A 25,017-nucleotide genomic window follows, 5' to 3' on the forward strand; every position below is an offset into this window, starting at 1 on the left:
AGTTATTAACTTTGGTTGATCTTATTAGACTTAACTGATTGAACTTAATTAGAGCTTATTAGACTTTATTGAAATTCATGAAACTTATTAGAACTTCTTTGTACTTGTATGAAATTGTAGTACCTAGAATTTTTTTTATTTTTTTATTTTTTTATTTTTTTTTAAGTGAAGGGAATACACTATAAGTATAACTTATCATTTAAGAAAGAAGTGAATAAAATATGTGACAAAAGCAAATAGGCCAAACTACTTGTTATCCTCAAAACAAGTGCTTACCTATTAACCCAAAAAAGGGGATTAATAAATAAAAATATGCTTTCTTATTTAGTGTGAATGGAACAAATAAATAGTGGTATAGGAACTAACCAATCTCTACAATCAACTCCATATGTTGACAAAATTGAGTAATAACTAATTACTTATTTACTTAATACGACAAATACATTTTTTTTTTAATTAATATCATTGGTGGCTTGGTGCATATGACTTGCTTAATTATTCACTACATTTAAATTAAGATATGGAGTAATTAATTATAATTATGTGAAAAATGGTATGCGGGTCGATGTCTTATGACCGTCAGTGTATGCCTCATCATCTTAAGATTCGATTCTGAGAGGATTAATTAACTAATTTAATAAACTTTAATTGATAAAGACATAAATTAATGGGAATAGAACCTGCCTCAAATAAAATTTCTGCAAATGTATTTTTAATCTCATTTAAAAATTATACTTGTAATTAATAACGTCAATCATTTTGTGCGATTATTGTTGTTTGTTTGTATAATACAAAACATTACTACAGATAGTCACTCAAAATAGTGTATTTATAGTACGAGTACTAAAAGTATCTACAGTATTTAGGTATCTCCTAATTGCTAAAATATAGCTATAGTCCAAACTAGATCAAAAATTAATTACTCCATAATATGTTATCATATTTCTACCTCCTATAATTAAGAATCCGATCACTATGATTTCAATAAAATATTATTTTTTAGTGTAGGTGTCTTCTTTCATCCCGTTTCCATCCTTTTTAGATACTCTCATACTCGTAATACATTTATCAAAATAAAAAACCTAATAAATGTGACAATATATTTTGTTTCCCAAACAATTGTATTGTACTTTGTAATTGTCTTTTGTAGTCTATGTGACTAACATTTTTGGACAAAGGGAATTATCAACAAGAAAATTCAAGAAAAATTGAATTGAGTTCAAGATTATTTTATAGATTGTCAACTAAATTACTATGTTATCATGCATGATAAGTTGTCTCCAATAATTAGGGGCAGTGAAAAGGACAAGTACTATCACACCGCAACGTTGCAAACCGGCCAATTACTTTAATTTGTACCAAGTATAATGCCATTAGTTTGTAATTTGAGTATGGTTTTGGCTCAAAGCATGTCATTTTAGGGTTTTATTTTTTTATTTTTGAAACCTAAAAAAAATAAATTCTAAGAGCACAACCTAAATTCGCAATTTAATAGAGTATTGGAAATACAGTTTTTCTACCTTAAATGTTAACAATGAATAGACTAAATCCACGTCAACTAAAGTAAAATTTTCTCATCAAGTCATGCTAAAGTCGCATACATGTCAAAGTCATCAATTATCGAAGAACATAACAATGCATGACCTAATCGTGAAACAATTGAACGACCAGAATATTCCATCATTTGCACAAATGAATTACATTTTTACTTAAAGTGTGATTTCAAGCAAGATTATGCACATAAATAGCATCCGTTTAGACGGTCGGTAGATAACGACAATTTTTGGGACCACACCAACAAATATTTCAACATACGCTACAACTTTGTAAGCGACATCGCTTAACGGTCATTAAAGCTTGATTTTGCAACTACCATATATATCTATGTTTGGCATTTGACAATGAGTGTTGACGCAATCATTTAAGGATCGAAGCTTCTTCAGCTTTAAACAACTCAACCTACTTGGTTCAAGAAATTAGAATATGATGATTGAACCATTTCTTCTGACTCTTTTCCAATAAGTAATTTTTAGCTTCATTAGATTTAATTCTAGTGCATCAATTCTCAGTCTTAAAGAATGTTAAAGGATCAACTCAACCAAAAGTGTAAACTAATGATTAAAGCCCAAGATCGATCGGTTTATATACTCTATCACGTCCCCCCCCCCCCCCCCACCTCACATGAGAGTCCTTTAGGATTGAAGTGTGGATGCAGCATGGACCCTTCATACTTATCGTGGAATGTTCCACTTGAAAGGGGGTTGGATGAGATATGAAACCATAATCTTTGTGTCACAGTAGAGGAGCAACTCAACCAAAAGCTTAAGCTGATGGTTGAAGTCCAAAATCGGTTTACATACTCTATCAGAATGAAATCAAGCAATTAGTTTGCTTGAATTTCGATGATCTTGAACGATCTAATTAATAATGCAAATAAAATTTTATGAGCCTAATACTTATCGATTCCTTGTTGAATATTTGCCTCTCGTTTGTTGTTTTGAAATAAAATTAGGAGTTTGTTATTTAGTGATTAGTTTGCATCGATTTGACGTATTATGTCTTCAATTAGTACCGAAATTGATATTATTGTTAATAAATTATTAATAATTATTGATATGAAAAATAAGAGTTTATGTATATTTTAGGGATATTTAAAAATGAAACGTTTTTCTAAATTATGATTTACAATCCTAAATTGAGCATATATATTAGTTGTATGTAGAGTTAATCAATGTAAATAATGCTTAATTTGAAAAATTATCTCAGTTTGAAAATTTTCAAATTTGGGATAAACCCTAAATGAAGAACAACAAATTATAATTGGCACATATTAGTGACTTAATTATGTTTGTGTGAGCTTGAATTATGTTAAATAGACTACTAAATGCTTTTCCCTAATCTAATTTAATTTATATTGAAAAAAATCATTGAATATGAGAATTGAGGAAGAAGAAGGCATGGTGACGTCATGTATGAGGGCTTGGAAAATCTGGTGGGTAATTTTCTGTTTTTAAAAATAGTAGGTAGTAAAATATAAAAAAATAAATAAATAAATAAATAAATAAAAAGAATTGTAGGTGGTAATTACTAAAACGACAACAATAGTAGGTGGTTATTTCCAAAAAAAAATCTTTATCTCTTGGTATATACATCCATTACGGAGTTTAGGCAAGTTAGGGTTGACTATTAATTGAACTATATATATACCGTTGTGAACATTTTAATAGAAGCTGACCCGTTTATCCAATACTTCTTTAGTTTAACGATTATAGTTTAGTCTGTTAAAGATTAGTTATAGTATTGGTTTTATTTGTGGTGCGAGTAATTAGTAATTTCTCTGCTACTTTTTTTAAAATTACATTCTTATGTCAAAATTAACACAATTTCTAGTACATGCATCCTAGTATATTGCAACTTTGATGGTTGTAGCTAGTAGGGTCTTGCTTGCATTTTTTGAAGTTCATAACTACTAGTTTGACCATTGGACCTAAACTTTTGCTTGAGAAAAATTCCAAAATATAAGAGATGGATACATTAATAAAAATTTAAATTGAAAATCTAATTGAAAATTTGGGCTCACTTATCATTGGGACACAAATTAGCTAGCTACAGAGGGAATTAGCTTGAAATCATATGTGGCATTACAAGTTAATTTAGCAATGAGCTACGAGACGAGTTAAACAAAATCTTACTTAGTTATGTTTCTTTCTTATATAACCAATACATTTTGTATTAGATTCCAATTAATTTGTATTAGAATCTTTGAAAATTACAAACAAAATTTACAAAAAGAAAATAGATTAATAGCTTTGAATATGTATAAGGCCTATAAAAAAAAATTATTGGCTCCTAATACTTTGTTACTGTATTGTATAGAGCTCCAATATTTCATGATTTAATTTTAAATGACCTTTTTATTATGTATTAAATTAGAGGATTGACTTCCTACCGATGCTTGATGATTTGATGATTGTGCCATGAAATCATTATTGGTTGACCAAATAGCTGAATGAGTCTATTATAAGGTTGATTCTAAAGTAGATCGAGCAGTGTGACAGCTGAGATTTGGTGAGCTTATATAAACGGTTGCAATTTTTATGAAATAGGGCGTATATTTGTAATTTGTGTAATTGAGAAGTTTTAGGAAAAATTAGAGAAAGTAACGAAAATATGGAGATAATAGGGTTAATAGAAAAATAAAAAATTATAAAAAGAAAACGTAGTATAGTTGAGAGAATTGAATGAGAGAGAATATAAAATTAATAATATATTTCGTATGATTTATGTTGGGTCCGCTAGTTGAGATAAATGAACTAAATATTGTAAAAACTTTTCAAACTAGGAAATAGAGCAAGTATTTAAAAATGGCAAAAATGAAAAGTAAAGCAAATATTTAAAAATAGGGAGAGTAGTAATTTGTAAATTGAAATGTAGATTAGTTTTTGACTTTAAACCATGCCTCAAGTTATTTAGTTTTTTTTCCGTTAAGTACGTGATGCATGGATTTCAATACTCCGAATTTCGGAATGAGAAACTTAGTTAACTATCTATTGGAGTAGTAAACTAAACTTTTGAGTATTACGATTTACGAAGATCACAGGAGTAATTTACTACCAGTATGGACCCGTTCTCTGTACCTTTTATACAACGACTCAAATTAATTATACGTGTTGAAATTAAATTAATTTTATTGTAAAATATTTTGGTTAAACTTAAATTATTTTACTAAGTCGTTATTATGTATTTTAATTGTATATCCTGTTTGTCTTTTAAAGTTACTGAATTTTATTGATAAAATTAATTTTTATTGAACTTAACTTATTTTTGCTGAAAGTAATTTATTTTTACTTAACCTAACTTAATGTTTGCTAAATTCATGTTATGATGAATTTATGATATTTATATTTAATATTATTCTATATTTGTTTAAGGTGAAGAAAACAAGGCCTATACTTTAAGGCCTGTTTGCTTCACCTTAAAAAATAATGTTAAGTAAAAATAATTTCAGTTCAGTAAAGATAAGTTCATTTTAGTAAAATTTAGTATTTTTAAAGAAGAAATATATATAATAGAAATTCTGTAAAAATAATTTCAGTTTAAGAAAAATTATTTCAGTTCAATAACATTAATTTCGGTTCTGTAAAAATAATATTGTAGGTTTGAATTTTTTTTTTTTTTTGACAAAAGATACTATTAACGAAAAGCGTTAGTACAATACATGAGAACCAAATAAACAGAATGCTACATCAAAATATATCTTCTTCCGCAGGAGGTTGTAGGAGTCGTCTGTAGTTGACAAAACTCGCTTACGTTTGCAACCCACCTTAACCCTGCAAAATAAGAAACGGTTAGGAATATGCAAAAATATGGACGACGACATGACGTGGCTGAATGATTCGATGACCGGGACTGCACTGACAATCGAGCATCCCAAGAGGGATTAAAATCCAAATGCGGCAAGACAACTGGATGACTAATTTGGGCCGACGTACAGAGAGAAGCAACTAGCAGGGGAGGATCTAGCTGGATAGGAGTCAGATCATCTATCATCATGGTATGCGGGGAAACATCCTGATGACTCAAGGAAGGAGATTCCTTGCACTGAAAGGGGGCCTCTGCTTCCCAAGATTCGTGACCTTGGAGGACCTCCGCCAAGATAGGTTTTGATACCCGAACAGCTCGGATAGTGACAAAAGAAAAACAGGCAGGATTATAAAACTGGAGCTCTCTGCCTGAAGTAATTTTCCCCAAAGCTTCTGTTGGAACCATCATGGAAGACTTACGGTTCCGTGAATTAACAAACTTGTGATGACGCTTCTCATCCATAACGGAGTCGTCTAAATCGTTATTCTGTGACGCCAACGGAATAGACCTAGTAGACAGAAAATCTGGGGATACACCTAAACATCCCACATTTGGATTCGGTTTCTCCATGCCTTGTAGAGGGTCAATCCCCATGGGAACCGAAAGAGAGCCATCTAAAGAAACACAAGAAGAATTTTCCTTATTCTTCTTAGAGCAAGCAACATCAACAACATCCAAACTCCTTTTCACATTACCACCCGAGTGTAGTAGACTGGATTTGCGCACAGAAGGAGAAGCCTCGACACCACACTTAGGCTCCAAGCTCGAGAGTGAACTCACACTACAAGTATCAGTACCACGAAAACAATCCCTTGAAATTTTGGACAAAACCAAATTCTTAACACGATCCAGTTCTTGTGAAATTTCCTGATTAGTAGGTCTAACCGAAAAGCAAGTGACAAGTCATCATAAGCCTGAGGTAAGCATCCCAACTTTAACGCAGCGGCAACTCGCCGAAATAAACCTTTAATATTATTGCCATCAAACTCAAGCACTAGAGGACAAAGTTGTGAGGTTTGAGAAAATTGATTATTACGAAGAGCACATGCAGCCAAATTCAAATTTAAGGAAACGGCAAGGTCCAAGTACAAGGAATTCCCGTCACTCGAAAGGGGCACAGTAAAACAGAGGACTTTAATAGCCATGTGATATTGCAAATAAGCATCTCCAAACTCATGTCGACGAAAATAACTATTACCCGTTTCTTTTAAGGATTGACAAAACGGAAGAACTCCATCAGAACTTCCAATTCCCATAAGAATATTAGCAATGGAATCACGGTGATCATCATCATTTAAGTGGAACATCAATAACTTTGATTTAACCAAACTAAAATCCATCTTAATACTAGGCTTAAACACGGTAAACACACTCCACCCCTAAGTAAAACTAACACACAGAAGTTCACAAAGCCCAACCACAACAAGGCTCCTTATTAAGGTCAAAGAGTTCAACCATAAACAACCAAACAACACCACAAGAGACAGGGTATAAACGGTATACCTTATAAATTGACAAATGAGAAAACACCACTAAAGAGAAAGAAAATAAAATTGAACCACCGCCCAACTCACCAAACGAAGACCAACCACCAAGGACTCCCCCGAGAGCAGCGAACTTAAAGAGCATCTGGTTGCAGTAAATACTTACTCTGCCCAAACCCAAACACGAGAACGGCAAACCAGGTTGAAGGGGAAGCTAGCTCGCCGGCGACGGCAGAATAATTGGGCAGATTAGCTAGTCGCCGGCGAGCAGTGAACAGTGGGGTTGGTGTAGGAGTTCATAGGTAGTACGCAGCGGAAATAACATGAATCATATTCATAAAGCACCTAAACCAAGGATCATTGCATAACACATAAAGAACAGATAATTGTACCTTTGAAGCGTGATTCCACGTGCGATCGAGCAAGAACAAGGGGAGATAAAGAACCTCAAGCGTGATTCCTCTACTTGGTCCACGGGCATGGATTAAGACCTCCACTAATGCTAGTTAGTTGCAATTGAAATCTTCAATTGACCTTCTACGGAGAAGAGCGAGCAACGAACCACCACGAACACCACACGCGCCACCTAGGGTGGCCGGCTGTGCGGACGAGGGGAGGAGAAGGAAAGTCGTGAGTTAGAGAGAGGGATTAAGGTTTTGGGATTGGTTGCCTTGATGTCAAAATTCACTGTGTGTGAATTATGACTCTTACATCCAACCCTAGGCATGGATCTTATTTATAGATCCCATCTCTAAATAAGAGCCCATGTCAAAAGCCCAAAACCTAATTCCAATCTAACTATGCTAGCCCAATCCAATTCATGATTAGTTAATTGCTTATGAGGCCCATTAATGGGCCTCTTACTTGCTTAACCCAATACCCTTGTGTGTGACCTCATAGGATCCATTCTAGATGGCTTTGGACTATTTGAGTAGTCCAAAGATCATCTCTCATAGTCTAGCAACAGAGGATGACGCCCCAAAAGAACGAACTTATTATCTCCATAATAGTAATCCTTAATATATCTAGTAATTGCACTTATCGAAGACATAACTCCTTCAGTTGGTGGGTTGGCGGTGGGTCGGTGGGATAAGATGAAGGGTTGGCGGTGGAAGGATAGGCTAGCACTTTTAGAGAGAGAAAGACCTTTTAAGAATTCTTTTAATTGATCTAGGTGGACTTTAGGTTAGATAGGGGTGTAGGTTTGAAATTTATGTCAATTTACATTAACATTCTAATTTACACTCTCCAAATCAACTTAATCTGAATTGGGACAATATGGTCTAACCACCCGAGTTTTTCTTATACTGTACTCAATCACTAAATAGTGACTAGGTTTTGTAAATTTCTTATTCCTATTCCATAAGATAAAGTAATTGCAATAATGAATTTCAATTCCTTGTAATAAGAAACCTTTTCATTTTCTCTATTTGTCTCGTCATTTACAAAACGTGCATCTCAAAATCCAATGATTCCAATCTCATCCTTTATTAGAACAACTATTATAATAACTCTGTTTCATATTCTATTTTTCTCTCTATTTTATGTCAAATCGTTGCAAATAATATAAAACAGACGCGGAGATAGTATTCTTATGTAGTAGGAGAGGTATACAACTATACAAGTACTTCTCATATGCATTACACCCGTTGTATCAAAACACAGGCCATTTTGACGTACCCCACGTTTAACCCAACGCTCTCTGCAGATTAAGCATATTAATTACTCTGTATTGTATTATACCTTTATAATTACATAGAACCTTAAATAATTACGTTGTGTAAAAATTTTAATCCCCCAAGACTCGACAATCAACACGTAGCATTGAAACAACAAATGAAGTCTTCGATTCTTGAATTCCACTATTCTGGGATAAATCATTTAATTCAGTTTACTGTTCTTTCTCATGGGATTTATTTGTTTAATCAACAATTAGTTCAACTAACTATGTGACAAAATATGTCATCTACTTATTAACCCAAAAATCTATTTATGTATGATCTTGTCGGATTTTGATTTACAGATTCCTTACTAATTAATCCCTTCAATTTAATTGATTAATTAATTAATCTATGGTTAGTAGTTTCCTAATATGGTGCAATTGGTGAAACATGCCACCTGCAGGTGGCTTAATTCATGTCGCTAATATTTATTTTAAATAAATGTTATTATTATATTTCCTCTAAAAAAATTGTTATTAATACTTTAAATGTGCATAAACCACATGCATTCACGTGTTCTACGCAAGCCGACTACTCAAGATTATCACAATTCACTAACATTAATTTAGGGTATGTTCTATTCACCTTATTTTCACTTATTTCATGTGTAATAAGTTCAGTTTAGTTCAGATTAGATCTGATAAGTTCTGATAAGGGTTACCCAAGTACAAATTACAACTAAAATAAGTTTTAATAAAATGTAATAAGTTCAAGTAAGTTTAGATGAGTTAAGATAAGTTCATATCAGTGAAAATTAGGTGAATAGATTACACCCTTAGTTACTTAATACTAAAATCGAATTAAGTTCTGATTTACAGTTTATAAAGATGTACTTCGTATTGTTATTTTCTTTCAGCAATTTTGGGTTTAAGAATTTGGGCTTACGGTTACAGAAATTGGGATTGGGGCCTTGCGTTTTTGGATTTGATTCATAATGTTTGGGCCTACATGTATAAGATATTGGGTTTTGAAACTCATATATTGGCTACAATTTTGATTTATGTTTTTTTGTATCAACTACCAAGTCTTAAACTTGTCAAAAAAAAAACTACCAAGTCTAAAATGGATTAAATATAAGGGCGAAATGTAGGAATGGCAGTGGGTCGGGTTAAATAGGAGATCCGTCCCATTCCCGCCCCAATGGGGCGGGTATGGAGGGAGGTTTGGCGGGTGATGGGGCGGGTATGGAGGGAGGTTTGGCGGGTGATGGGGCGGGTATGGATATAAAAAGTGTACCCGCCATGGGTGGTGGGGCGGGTATGGATTTTATAATAGACCCGCTCCGCCCCGCCTCATACCCGCCCCAAGAAGAGTCTAGAATATGTGAAAGGCCCAAGCCCAACCGCCCAAATACCTAAACAATAAGAATCTTTAACTTAATTTTTCACTTGATTCATTTCCTCAACAGCCGTTATTTTCATTCTCTCTCTATCCTTCTATGTGAACGTCAGTCACTCATTCATCCATCTTCTTCCTCGCTGCCTCGTCTCAATCACCATTGTTCAATTCATCTTCTTCCCCAAGGTATGTATCTTTTAATCTCTCTTTAATCGTTTTGTTTATTTTGGTTTTGTGATTGAATGTGACAATTCTAATTTATTATGGAACATATTCATCTTAATCTATTCTATAATCAACTGTACTCATTGTAATTTTAAGTGTCGAATTTATTTCGATGTTGAGTTTTTTTAATTTAAGAAGTTAAGATCTATCGATTAATGATTAGTATGAATATATTAGACAAATTATACTACCTACTAAACCACTTTTTAGATTTTACTCCTAGAATTTACTCCGTATATATTAATAGTCAATCTATGCGAAATTTTTGTAGGGTGAGTTGAAGAAATTGCAGCACCATGGTTGGAGGAACTAGCTAGAAGATGAAAGTGCAGCACTATGCGAAGAGACTGATTGATTTTTCTTTGTAGCTTTGTATATATTATTGGATTTGGATTTGTGGAATTTTCACAGTATGAAATTGTTAATTGATAATACTTAATATTGTTGTTATTATTATGTACTGTAATTGTTATTACTGTGAAATAACATAGCATTTTGGATTTATGACAATAGGTTTGGGCTGGTATGGGGCGGGTATGGGATGGGTATGGATATCCAAGTGGGTGGCGGGGCGGGGATGGATTCTACATTATACCCGGCGGGGCGGGTATGGATGTTGGGTATTGTACCCACCACGGGTGGTGGGGCGGGGATGGGTATAAAAAATTTAGGCGGGTATGGGTGTGGAGGTACCATCCTCCGCATCCGACCCGCCCCATTGCCATCCTTAGCGAAATGTGAAAGTTATTCGGATTGTTTCCAAAGTCTAATTTAGTAATCCGATAGTATTGGACTCAAATAATTTCTAAAATTGAATTTTCTAATCGGAATCGTTTGAGGCCTTGAGGGTGTTTGGATTCAAAAATTGAAAAAATTAATCAATTCACTTTAAGAGTAATTGTATAATATAATTGTATTCACTTTTAGAGTAACTGTATAATATACATATTCACAAGTCCATAATTAGATTGGTTTCGATGAAATTTCAAATTATATTGTACTCAAATTCCAAAAATCGAATATTATTTCGAATTGCATTGAACATGTCCCAGATCCAAACCAAAAACTAAAACATTCACCTCCTTTTAAAATTTGTTGTTTGAGATCTAAGGTGTTACGTGACTTGTGTCAGAAATTGAGATTTAAATATCAAAACATCCTTAAGGTATTAAGGTCTTGAAGTACTTTGGTTTTCATTGGGCTTTAAAGAGGACTTCTCCTCTCAATTCACTGGCGTATAGGTCTTTTGGCTGCAATTGAATTGGCCTATATCCGCTTTAAGGGGATAGCAAAATAGCAGCAAAAAAAAAATAAAAATAAAAATAAAAATAAAACAAAATTAATTTGTTTTTTAATCATGAAATTAATGCAATAACTCGGGGTTTCACCTGGAGGTCGGGATACTAGTTGGTTCTTGAATCACCGCAAACACTCTTGAATAAGGTCTTCAACTAGTAATCTTAATCACTCCTGAAATCTATAGTTTGTGTATTACTCTTGAAACATAATAAATTCTACAGAAAAAAACTTTTAATTTTTATTTTGTTTTTTTAATCTACAAAAACATAGTCCATTAAAAAATTACCTTGTATAAGGTTTAAACTAAAATAATTCCTACAATAAATTAAACCTTAACATACACATACTATTATACACTTAGCCCTATGTGTATGTGTAAAACAAATATGTAAAATTACCCCCACTTTATTTCATAAAGCAAATATTGTTACAAATATTTGAAAGATGATGAAATAATAAGTTATTTAACATTAAATTATATTATATGAGAAAAGTGATATAAATTTATGATTAATTTATCAATATCAATAATTTTATGTATGAACCAATATTTTTTGTTTGAAGACAAGTCCAATTTATAATATATACGTTGTTTCATGTAATTTGTTAATTTATAAATACTTATAATATAATTTATAAACACTTATAATAATATAATTTCAAAGCGAGAGTTGGAAGTTTGGAACGATGTCATTCAAAGCGAAAATGTGCCGTTGCTAATCTATCCGATCCTGCATGATGGCATTTTTGAACAGTTGAGTACTCCATATTTGGGAGACATGTTAATGTGATTTGTATTCACATTGCTGAATCTGTTAGATTCAAAGTGATACAGAATTTGATAGTTGATCTAATGGTTGTAGGGCACGAGGACTACTTAATAGCAGAACATATACTGTTAATAAAAAATTGGGAGTATGTTTCTAACCTAATGAGAGAAGTCATAAACAAGAAAAAAACTGAACAGTTTTACGAAAATGACAAAGTGAAAGAGTTGGGGCTACGATTTGAAAATCTCACCAATGTGATCGCACTTATGTAGTCCGATTGAGTCTTGAAGATGGTAGCATTATGGAATCCAAGTGCAAATCAGATAAGAGCAAGATTAACGCAATCTCATCTTAAATCATTAATCCATTTAGCTCTTCACATTCACATATTTTAGCTCTTTACATCAACATCACATAATTTTAGCATATTTACTAGTGTTAGTGTGTGACCCGATCGTTGTAGTAGGTGTTGCTTTTAAGATACATTCTAAAATGTATTTATGTATTTATTTAAATAGATTGAACATGATTTATTTGTAGCTAATATGGTAATAATTGTTGTCTTTATTGAAGGAGGTTTAGTGTTCAAACCACATTGCGTGCATTTTTGGTAATTTAAATTAGGACTTGAAATAAAGATTGTGAATGATGTGGCTGATGATGTGGTATGCTTCTAGTGCTGTGAATGACATGGTTGATGATGTGGCATGTTTGTAGTGTGAGAATGGTACACGTGACATATCGACATTTTTCACGATTTATAATATATAAAAAAATTAAAGTATAAATATGCTAATATATATATATATATATATATATATATATATATATATATATATATATATATATATATAAAATAAGCATTTTTGGAGCGCATTCGACGCGCCACATTATCAAATGTATATTTTTGACCAATTAAATTTTAGATTTCTATTTTATTTTAGAATTAAAAAAGTCAATTGCCACCTAAATAAAAGTGATGAATGAGATTTAAGAATTTTGCCACATAGGTAAAAACAACGAATAGTGATTTATTAGGATTTAATTTATTTAAAAACTAAAAATTATCTTTGTATACAAGATTATATATCTAAGATAATCTTGATAGTGTTTAAGATAAGAAAAAAAAAATTATTCCTTAATTATAATTAAATTAAAATTTGTGATGCCTACCACTATAAATTGATGCATCCTACAACACCATTAAATTTCGTATCAATACAAAACCAAATCAAGCGAATTTTGTGTCAGAAAAACCACATCAACCAAAACCAAAATAACAATAAATAAAGTCGCATTATAAATTACATTAAAAAAAAAATTCTTTTGTAACATGCAATAACACTTTAATTAAAATATTATGTTTTTTTTGTCCGAAATTATTAAATAGTAAATAAATCAAATAATAAAAAAAAAACTTAGAATCTATACAAAAATATCTTTTCTTGAAATTTATATATGAAATAACCGTGCATCACACGAGCATTCATCTAGTTAAGGAGTATAGAAGAAAAACTATATTAAATGCAAATTATTAGTTTTGTTCCAATATTTAATTTTTAATATAGTGTTAGATGGAATAAATAACATCTTGTTCGGAAGAGAGCCCTAAATAATGTCTTTTTTTTTTTTTGTAATAAGAACTAGTAATAAGATGGAATTTTGGGCCTAAACATGACTAGGTCCTGTTCACTTCAGCTTAATTTCAGTTCAGTTCAATTTAGTTCAGTTCAATTCAGCTTTAATCAGTTTAGTTCAGCTCCAATCAGTTTAGTTTAGTTCAATTTAGTTCAGTTCAGTTCAGCTCCTAATTTCCTTCTCTCATAAAATATTCAATTCATCTATATTCAGTTCAGTTCAGTACAATTCAGTTCAATTCAGCTCTAATCAGTTCAGTTCAGTTCAGCTCAGTAAATGTGAACAGGCCTTAAAGATGATACTAAACCGTGCTAGGACGTGGCATGACAAGGCCCAACACAAAATTACTTTGCTTGAGCCACATTTTGTTTTTGAAGAAATACAACAAAACATGCAAAATAAATTATATTGTCTTAGACACATTGGCATGATATGAAACGACATGACACAGTAGCATGTGGGCTTTAATGTGCTTGAGAGTTGAGATATTGCTCTTTTGAAAAAATTGCATAACACATTACACAAAGTGAAATCTTAGCTAGCAGGCGCAAGACACATGAACCTGACACGAGACATGACTTGACAAAACCCACATCTATCTTTAGGCGACTTGATTGATTCCATACGGTATCGTGTGTAGTTGACATTTCAAAAAACATATAGACCCTTTTTCTTTCATTTTGCAAAATGAGCAAGTCAACATGTCTATTTACATAACTATGTGCCTATGTCATCAAGCATTTCTCGGCCACTAATAACTTAATCACTAGTTGGTATAAAATTATACTTTGATGGTATTATCTTAATACCAATAAAAAATCTATTGATTCCAACAAATCATTATGTGTTTGTTGGTATTAATGAAAAAGAATTTGTAACATGGTGATACTCTGTACTCCATCCGTCCCTTTTTACATTCCTATCTCTAAAATTACACGGGAATTAAGGAACTTGAAATAAAACAAAGAACAAAAAAACAAAGTACAATGGGAATTACAAGACATTAATTGATGTCTTTGAATAAAACAAAGATTGAATAATATTTTTTTTTGAGGGAAAGCGGTTAGTGCATTAATTCATAGTAACGTATTCAAAAGTACATACGGGGCAATCTCATTTGGCACATGATTTTCCCAACATTGTTCAGCACACAACGGCACTAACCTAGCAAGATGATGGGCTACAAAGTTCTCATCACGCTTTACATGAGACCAAATAATGGAAGAAAAATAAGAAGCAGCCATACTAATATCTTCAATGATGTTGTCAACAGAAGCAAAGGCAATTGAGTTTTCTTAAGCTTGGAAAGTAGGAGCAAGGAATCAGACCCAATGATAATATTGTTCAACCCATAATCTCGAGCTTTCCTCAAACCAAACAAAGCAGCTCTGCTCTCGGCCACCAACGGTTCCCACCTAGCTCTGACCCTCTTTACAGCAGCGAAGAGTACCTGTCCCATGGAGTCACGGACTGCAACTCCTAATCCAATCCATCCCTCCTCATCTATAGATGCATCAACATTAATTTTCACAACATTCAAAGGAGGAGGGATCCATACCTTACTGCCAATCGGATTCGTAGGGGGGGCAATACCTCCATAAGTTTTTGTTAAATACTCCCCAAAGTCAACTACAAGCCTACAGTGCCATAGAAGAATGGCGTCATCCTGCTCCCACGAATATTTAATGATGCACATGTAATAAAAGGACCAATCATATTCATCTAAAGTGATGCACAGGGATTCTGAATTTTTTAAAGGCATTTATAAGAGTGAGAATGAGAAAATAAGAGTGAGAAAAAAGAGAAAGCATTAATTATAAAAAAGAAAAATAGGGATAATTTGGAATATTTGGTAAAAATTTACTTACTAAAAAAGAAAAGTAGGAATATAATTTTGAAATACCCAAAAAGGAAAGCAGGAATGTAAAAAAGGGACGGAGGGAGTACCATTTAAACACAATTTATAACAACAAACATTATTAGAGTCATTGATAACTCAAGTTATTACACAAAGAGAATTTCCCCTATGTCCACACATACCCATAATACCAATTAATGTGCCTCTAGGCTCTAATAGACTAATACTAATACCACACTCAAGCAAATCTCAAAATTAATATCAATCCACACACTAGTTTGACCTAAAGTCTTAAACCCATATCGCTTTAATCTTATTCAAACAATGAAACAACCTATATCACCAGGATGTCTTATGAAACAACCTCGATCACCAAGCCCTCGTCTTTAAGCAAGCATTGAGGATGAAACACAACCCTCAACTTTAGGTAAGCAAGAACACGGCAACAAAATACAGAGAAGATTGGCTAGAAAAAGGTAGGAGAAACGAAACTATCAACCCAAGCTCGCGGGGGGCAAGAAGTATTATGAAGAGTATTCATTTCATGAAGAATGACATTCGTTCTACTATCGGCAATGGAATGAAAACCTCAATTGAAAATGACAGGTGGCTTGGTATGAACCTGATAACACTCAAATAGAGACCCGAGGATCAAGATATCAAGCCCAAATTGGTAGCCGACCTGCTGGACTATAATGGAAAATGGAAACCAGGGACTGTTTGGAAGTGGTTCCCAGGGAGTATAGCTGTAGGGAATATTTCAAGCATCATAACCCCAAGCTTGAACCCCACTGTGATCATACATTTAAGTATGGTGGCGTCTAAAGGAAATGAAAAAAGAGCAAAAGAGCCGCCAACAAGTTTTAGGAACTTCTAAACCAATCACGAGGTGAAGGTTACACCCCTTAACGATCCGTGAGATCGTCAATTCCATAAGGTCTTGAACCAAATAGGGTTCGGGGATGAAGGTACGAATCCAATCTACAAAAGAAAGGACTCGCCCTATAAAATAGGCCTCTACGTTATTCTACTCGTATTCATGTGCGCTTTTTGACTAACATGCAAACATTAGGTTAAGCCCTAAACTTGTTTATCTATGTTGGTTGAATATTAATGCACAGATAAAACTTTTATTGACGATCACTTGAATTAAAATCATATTAGCCTAAACCAAATTATTAATTATCTTATTAAGCGTGATTTCAAGTACAAATTCCCTTTAAACATGCATAAAAGGCGTGATCAAACAATAACAATAAAATAAATCAACAAAATAACAATCATGTTAATAATAAGGCATAATAATAATAGCAAGATCCTAGGCATGATACTAACAAGATTAATAACAAATCCTAGCATGTCACTAAATAATAAAGATCAAGGCTTTAAACCTAACATGATACTAACATGATATTAGAAAAAGAGTAAAAGGCAACCTAAGCATGATTCTAGAAAGCATTAAATAACCTCCTAACATGATACTAGGAATTAAACAATATAAGCATGCTTTCTACAAGAATAAAGCGATAAGATTACATACTTCGATGCCTCGTACCTCTTTCTAATAACAAAACACACAAGTTAGTAAACTTTCACGTATAGGGCGAAGGCAACTTCAAACTTGGCTAGGTGTTTCAAGGTCTTGTGTATGCAGAATTGTGTTTGTAAAAAGCTAGTTTAGAAAGAGAGAGAAAAAATAAACTATATTGCTTAGAGAGAGAATAGGTGATTGTAGATTGATTGTTGGTGAATAAAAATGGAGGTTCAGGACCCTATTTATAAGAAAAATAGTCCGAAAATAGGTAGAATTGGATAAGGAATAATACTCTATGCTGTCGCAAACAAACCGACCTTGTCGCCATCTGTCGCCACGCGACAAGCCTGTCGTTTGGCGACAAAGACAGTTTTTGCGGATTTTGTTTTTATCATATCTTTTGATCCAGATGTCCAAATAAGACATATAATATGTAGTTGGAAAGCTCTTGAAGCCTACTTTCCAACCCAATTAGAATAAGATTAAAATATTTTGTAGATAAAAATATATGGTCGAAATAGTGAAAGGGTGTCAGTTTTGGATAGCGTTTCGTATTCCTTTCATATCTTTTTCGTTGTAGCTCGGAATTAATATTATAATATATCATTGGAAAGATAATTTCAAGATCTATCCAAAAATATAAAATTTGGATAAAAAATATGAGGCACGAAAATAAAATCTGACTGCCTTTGGACATGTTTAAATCTGAATAGAATTAGGACTTTAAAAAAGGAAAGTTTTATTCAAATTCAAACTCTATGATCTTATCTTTTCAAAAAAGGATAATTAAGATCTTTTAGAAACTTATAGAAGCTTCTAATTAATCCTAATTAGTTTAAGAATAGGATTAAACCTTTGGGCCCTCCACATGATCATTGGGTCGTAGGTAAAATCCGGTTTGGACCCGGTTTAGTATTTTGGCCATAACTTCCTCATTATTCATCGAAATTGGGCTTATAATATATCGTTGGAAAGTTCTTTTCAAGATTCATCAAACTACACCATTATTGGACCCTTATCATGGACCAAACTAAACTGGATTGGACATTTTCATAAAATAGAGTGGGTTTTTGAAAACAGAAAGAAAGAAAGATTTTTAATAAAAACTACCGCATCACTTAACTTTTCACACTTTCCCCTCATTCTAATTATGGTTCGACGCGAAAGGTATTTATCACTGGGTTTGGTTTTGGGGAGACACAAATGGGTGTCTACAATAGCAAGACAGATTCTGTCCACTAGTCTTGAAATTGGGCGTGAAGAAGACCAATAGGATTGGGGGCCTGCGGCATCAAGGCATTACTCAATAAAATCAGGCTATTGGTTCGCCTTGAAACAGGAAAAAGGTACGAAGGATGAAGGATCTTTTTGGAAGAAAGGGTGGAAAGCGAACTTGTGGCCGAAACAAAAATTATTTATCTGGAAGTTGATTCATAATGCACTTCCTACTGTTGATAACCTGAGAACAAAGAACATTCAGGTTAATAGGGCTTGCACATCATGCAAGTTGGAGGACGAAGATGCTAGCCACCTCTTTTGTGATTGTGAGATAGTACAGAGGGTATGGAAATGTTCTTGGTTAGGTATAAATGCAGAAGCAGGTAGGAATATTAACATTCAGGCTTTGGTCAAGAACTTCATATAGTACTTGTGGTGCGAGGATAAAGGAAATGACGACAAATGCAATGAGTTTGTTAGCATTTTGTGGAGTATTTGGTTGGCGAGAAACAACTCCATTTTTAGAGCAAACTCCTCACATCTGGAATCCATCATCGCACTAGCTCAACATTGGCACATTAGATGGGAACAGGGGAAGGAGACCAGATGTAGAACTTCAAGGTATAACTTCAAATCTGATAACACTTTACAGAATAAGGTATGAAGTACAGGTAATACAGGGGATAGCTTCGACTTCATCATTCACAAGGATGGAGCATGGAAGAAAAAGGAAAAAAGGGGACTACGCTTCATGGGAGGCAGCTGTGGGATGGATAATCAATGAAAGAGATAGCAGAGTGGCACAAGGGTCCAGCCCGGTATTTGCCTCTACGCCACTCCAAGCTGAAGCACTCGCGGTGGAGCATGCCCTTGAATATCAAGGCCTGGAAAACAAGAAAATAGAGCTATGGACTGACTCTTCAGAGCTGGTATAGAGCTGTCAAGCGACAAATGGAGCTAAACGAGAGATCAAGCCTATTATAGCTAATGTGAAACATAGAGCTATATCCTTCTCTTCTCTTACCATTAGAAAAGTCAGTAGAAATTGTATAAGTGGGGCTCATAACTTTGCAATAATTGCAGCTAGGAGACAGCCTCACTAGTGTTCTTCTGTTTTAGTGATTGTAAAAAAAAAAAAAAAAAAAAAAAAAAAAAAAAAAAAAAAAAAAAAAAGTTTATGCCCATTTGCAAAAATATCTTATGTCATCCATCAAAAGCTTGTAATTGCATTACAAGCAATCAAGAAAAAACCAAGGGTTTAGCCAACAGAAACATATCCACATTTGTAAGACAATCATTAATCATTTAAACATTTAATTATTAAATTCGATAGGTATTATCCTTTCCACGTCAGCTCTGACGCGCTTCCAATTCTACTAGTGCTGTCGACCAAATCCTGCATTTCATATAAATTCACTCTTCAAAATAGCAGCCTTTACACTTTAACCACTGTTTTATCAACATTTTTTTCAACTATTGTACATTTTTTGAAATTAATTAATTGATTGATTGATATTTTTTGAAGTATCTTACATTGTAAAAAATGAAGTTTGGGATTGAGACGCAATTGATCATGGATTGCCCTGAACAAATTTCAGTAAATTCATCATCTTCTTCAGTCGATTTGATGGAGCTTTCATCTGGGAATTATGGGTATTTCTCATCTTTAAATCATCTACTTTCTTCTGCATTTTAGTGGGGTTGTTTCCTTTGATGTTGTGTAATTGTTGGGTTGATTGTTTTTCTGATAATTTCACCAATTTTCCCACCTAAATTAGAACTTATAAGTCACTTAAATTTACGAATTTTACTATTTTAAAATGTCCGGAAAAAATCTCAAAGATTATACCATATGCTAAAAGTCGCATAAGCTATTTTCCAATGTCTATGATTGATTAGAAGAGATAGGGACAATGCGATAACTAATTCTAAACGGATGGACTAATTGTTTTTGTTTAGTGACATTCTGGTATCAAGACTATTTAAGTCTTCTTTGGTGGGGTTTATTTAGTTAGCTGTGATTGTTGTTAAAATCTGCCTGTTTTGTTTGTTTGATTTTCTGATTTTGGGTTTGTGAGAAACTCCCTGATCTTTTAATTTTGAACTGGGGTTTGTAAAATCAGATGCAGGCATTATAAGAGAAGGTGTAAAATTAGAGCACCTTGCTGTAATGAGATATTTGATTGCAGACATTGCCACAATGAAGCAAAGGTGATTTTTTGGCTGTTTAATGTTACAGCTCTTATAAAACACTTGAATTTTGTTGTTCTGAACTCTGACACTACTCCTGCATTGAAATTGTGCAGAATTCTCTTGAAATCGATGCTTTGGATCGACATGATATTCCTCGACATGAGATTAGAAAGGTTTGCATTGTCTTTACTTTGAATGTTAATTACTGCAAATGTAAGCTAAATTAATCTATAAGTTCTTGCTCTTGATGTGTTGATTATTCTTGTGAGCTAGAAAAGGTTGTTACTTTGGTAACAAATAGTTTATAGTTGAATGGCTAATGACTTAAAGAATGAAGTATCACTAAGAAATCTTTAGGAAAGTAATGTTCATAATGTGGAAAAGTATAGGCTGAATTTGATGAAAATCACATCCCATGCTTCTTCCATCACGAAAAGTTCGGTTATGAGCCCTTTTCATTCATATCATAAGATAGTTAGATTCCTCTGCCCTTTTTGCTATTCGATTGTTAATTTCCGAATTCTTTTTACTGAATGGATTTATCTGATAACAAAAATTCATGGTAAATAACAACATTTTTTAGAATGCACGGCATAGCCAAAGAAGAATGCATTTTATTATCACTTATTTGGACAAAGTCTTGTTTTGTTTATCTAAATTTCACTTATTTCAGAAGATGTAAGTTCATATAAGTTCAAACAAGGGTTAAAGACCGGGAAAAATAAGGGTTACCCAAGGATAATTATGTTTGATACTTCGATTTTCTTGACTGTTAATGAGATTGTAAGCTTGTAACAAATGAAGTCATTAAGTAAACTTAGCAATGTGCTTTAATTAGGCCTTCATACTTCCCACACTATATGGAAAGTTGAACTTCATATAAGCTCTAAGCATTTCTCTTTAAATAACAGACATTGGCATAAACTCTACATACTTTGTCCTTATATAATTAGCTGCATTTTAATTCCTGTTATAGTAAGTTGAAATTCTGATTCTCCCATATCATTTCCTTCTTTGATAATGTGTCTTTGTGTGGTTGATTTCAGGTTATATGCTCCCTCTGTGGTGTAGAACAAGATGTAAGTTCTAAATTTATTAAATATGGATATTGGTATTCAGTAGTATTAGAACCTTAGTATAGCGAATGAACTCATGTGTAATCGGACTGCTGCAGGTTCAACATAACTGTACTAATTGTGGGATTATTATGGGGAAGTACTTCTGCTCAAAATGCAATTTCTTTGATGATGACGTAAGCATCTTAGTAAATTTTAAATAGCTATGTCTGCTTCCTTTCGATCTAGATATGATTATAGCTGACAATTACAGGGCAGATCTTGATACAAAATTGCTGTTAATGTGTTTCAGGTCTCTAAGAAACAGTACCACTGTGATGACTGTGGAATTTGCAGGTATGTGGCTTTACTTATATTACACTTTCATCTGAAATTTTTATCTAAAGCATAAATTTATACAAAATACGCAACTAGGATGCAATTTTATTGTGAAAAATGAATTGTGAATTTTTTTTATATTAATCTCTGAATGGTTATGTTTGTGTAGGACTGGAGGCAAAGAGAACTTCTTTCATTGTTTATCATGTGGTTAGACCATAGCCTTTCTTGAAACTCTCTAAGCCTTTTTATGTCGGTTCTAAAATCTGTAACTGTTTTACATTTCACTTTGATTAGGCTGTTGTTATCCAAAGATTATGAAGGGTACACACAAGTGCTTGGAGAAAGCAATGCATCATAATTGCCCTGTTTGTTGTGAGGTTGGAATTCTTTCTCCGATTCTTTCCGTTAGGCTTTCTGTAACTTATGTCTGTCTAATGATCCAAAGAATACTTCAGTATGTTGAGTTTATGTCATTAACATTGCTGCCACTTTTCTATATTTGCAGTATATATTTGATACAACAAAGGAAATCAGTGTACTTTCTTGTGGGCATACAATGCATTTGGAATGTGCTAAACAGATGGAACAGCATTATCAGTAAGAAGTCCAGGACCTTGATCTTTAGATTTAAGTTTTTTCGCACTGTTTTTTGTTAAACATTTAGTTTTCAAGCTATCAATCTGTAAATTTTCCGAGCCAGATGAATCATGTCATCCCCATATTTAATCGAAAGGGAAAACAATTTTCTTAAAACAATTACGGGTAATAACTGTTCTTAAAGATCTGGAAGCTCGATTGGAGTCTTGAGATTCCCTGAATCAATATCAATATATTCTTCTCGGTAGAATGTAGATACTTCATTTTTTATGCTTTTTCAGAATAATAAGAAGGATAGAAAAAAACACAATTGGTCTTGAACTCATAACCTTGCATAAAACTTCTAGAGCCTTCTAAAGATACAAAAATTAGAAGTTGCTACATGGTTTCTAATTTTTTAATTATAGCATTGAATAGCTTTTTAGCACCTATTTTCAGCCATGTGATATCTACTCTTGCAGGTATGCATGTCCTATCTGCTTGAAGTCTATGTGTGATATGTCGAAAGTTTGGAGGAAACTCGATGAAGAGGTTTGTATTCAATATCTCAAGCTTCTTCTGTCCAAATAAATACTCTCTTTACCAGCAGTTCTTCATGTCTTTATTCTCTCTTGTGCACCGAATTTTAATCTTGACATCCCATAAATCTCAATGTTCCAGGTAGCAACCACGCTATTGCCTGAAGAATGTCAGAGAATGGTAAGTGACTATTCATTTGAAGTATACTTCAGAAATTTTGGTTTATGCAACCTAAATTATTTTCCTTGCTGACATTGTTAGGTGCGAATTCTTTGCAACGACTGTGAGGCTAGTTCTGAAGTCCAGTACCACGTATTGGCACATAAATGCTTAAACTGCTGCTCCTACAACACAAAGTTGATATGATGAGCTCCTATAATACTGAATTCAGTTTTCAAAGGTTGAAAGATGGAAAGCACATTGTTGGAAATCGTACCAGAGAATACGGTGCTGAGAGAGCTCAAATTCGTCAGTAGATTTAGGCTTCTTACACTTAGAAATAGGAATGAGATTATCTTCATTGTTATATAAGACTTATTCTTACCATTGTTGTCTATTAAGGGCTGCAATTCATCTATTGAGCAAGGCATCATATGCCGTCATTCTTTTCTTTATAGCTTACCGTTTGTGGAACTAAATTGTAGTGCTTGCATTATTTCGTTTAACTCATACAGCAGCATAGGCGCATAGCTCATCAATATCAGCATAAGCAATGGACTGTCAAATCAAGTGTTTGAGTCGGGTTTGGGTTGGGTCATATCATATATGGCCAATATGGTTAATTGGTTACATGGGTAATGCTAAGCCAATGTGTCATTGTGGATCAAAATTGGGTGTCTTTCAAGTCACTTTGGATTCGGCCGAATTAATCATGGTTTGGGTGAGTTTAATTTTTGACTAGTTTAGTAACATGCACATTTGCACACAATACACTAGTCACTAAGCCATACTATAAAGATGATTTTTAAGTTAACTCATCTTGTTTCACTTATGTACTTGCAACTTTGGCCATTAATGTCATTAACCATATACGATTTGCTTTTTATAGAGAATAATTAAAAAAAAAAGTTGATTTATTTATCCATTAACATTATACCTTGAGTGATTAGTATCCTAAGCTACTAAACGATTCTTGTAAACATATGAAAACTTATCTTTGATTAGGGATTTTAATGTGTGCGATGCATGCGGTATGGCTAGTCCTTCGAGAAGAATTATAATCGGTGGCCTATATACTATATGCCTATTTGCATATATTTTATTATAACTATTTTCATACAATGAATAAGCAATAAATGTGTTGAATGTTGTGTGGATATGCAATGTTCGAAACTTTAATAGAGCTAATTTGGTTAAGCGAGGGGGTGGTAAAAGATATTGAGTTCTAGAAATATAAATGTCTAATAAATTTTAAGTACTTTGAGAAAAATTGAATACATTAAACTAGACATCACACAATTATATACCCTTTAATTCATGTGTTTTATATACTACCTCTGTTTCTTATTATGTGCAACAAATGAATATTTTATGTCTCACAAATAATACCCCTTTGTTGCACATAATAAGAAATGGAGGTAGTATATCTAAATTAATTTAATTTAGAAAATCCCTCTGTTTTTAAATACTTGATCCATTTGTCCATAACTCCATACGCGGAGTTTTAGGAGAAATTGGAGAAAATAATTATATATGGAGGTAGTGTGGTAGGTGGAAGAATAAAAAATTATAAAAAGTAAAAGTAGTGGAGAGGATTGGATGGGAGAGAATTTGAAATTAATAAAACATGATCATGGTAGGTCTATTAGGTAAGTGAAATTAGTTAAATATTGTAAAAGTTTATTTAAATAAGGAAATAGAGC

The 25,017-nt window shown here is 33.1% G+C and overlaps 1 protein-coding gene across 1 annotated transcript; it reads left to right on the top strand.

The window, feature by feature from the left end:
* The first annotated feature begins 19,892 nt into the window (after nt 1–19,892).
* On the top strand, nt 19,893–23,769 carry LOC145619188 (E3 ubiquitin-protein ligase RZFP34-like). Its single transcript, XM_081673821.1, has 12 exons — nt 19,893–20,102; nt 20,573–20,660; nt 20,756–20,815; nt 21,689–21,721; nt 21,817–21,894; nt 22,011–22,054; nt 22,206–22,246; nt 22,334–22,416; nt 22,545–22,636; nt 23,098–23,167; nt 23,297–23,335; nt 23,417–23,769. The coding sequence occupies exons 1-12, from the start codon at nt 19,993–19,995 to the stop codon at nt 23,519–23,521; spliced, it is 843 nt and encodes a 280-aa protein (XP_081529947.1). The 5' UTR covers nt 19,893–19,992; the 3' UTR covers nt 23,522–23,769.
* Nucleotides 23,770–25,017: the final 1,248 nt, after the last annotated feature.

Source organism: Chenopodium album, chromosome 27 (assembly GCF_948465745.1).
Source record: "Chenopodium album chromosome 27, dcCheAlbu1.1, whole genome shotgun sequence".
Lineage (NCBI taxonomy): Eukaryota > Viridiplantae > Streptophyta > Magnoliopsida > Caryophyllales > Amaranthaceae > Chenopodium > Chenopodium album.

Excerpts from the sequence above, each read along its gene's own strand:
- LOC145619188 (XM_081673821.1), top strand. The coding sequence starts at position 19,993 with ATGAAGTTTGGGATTGAGACGCAATTGATCATGGATTGCCCTGAACAA. Across the intron at positions 20,816-21,688 it reads CTCGACATGAGATTAGAAAG|GTTATATGCTCCCTCTGTGG; the intron begins GTTTGCATTGTC and ends GGTTGATTTCAG. Across the intron at positions 21,895-22,010 it reads GCAATTTCTTTGATGATGAC|GTCTCTAAGAAACAGTACCA; the intron begins GTAAGCATCTTA and ends AATGTGTTTCAG.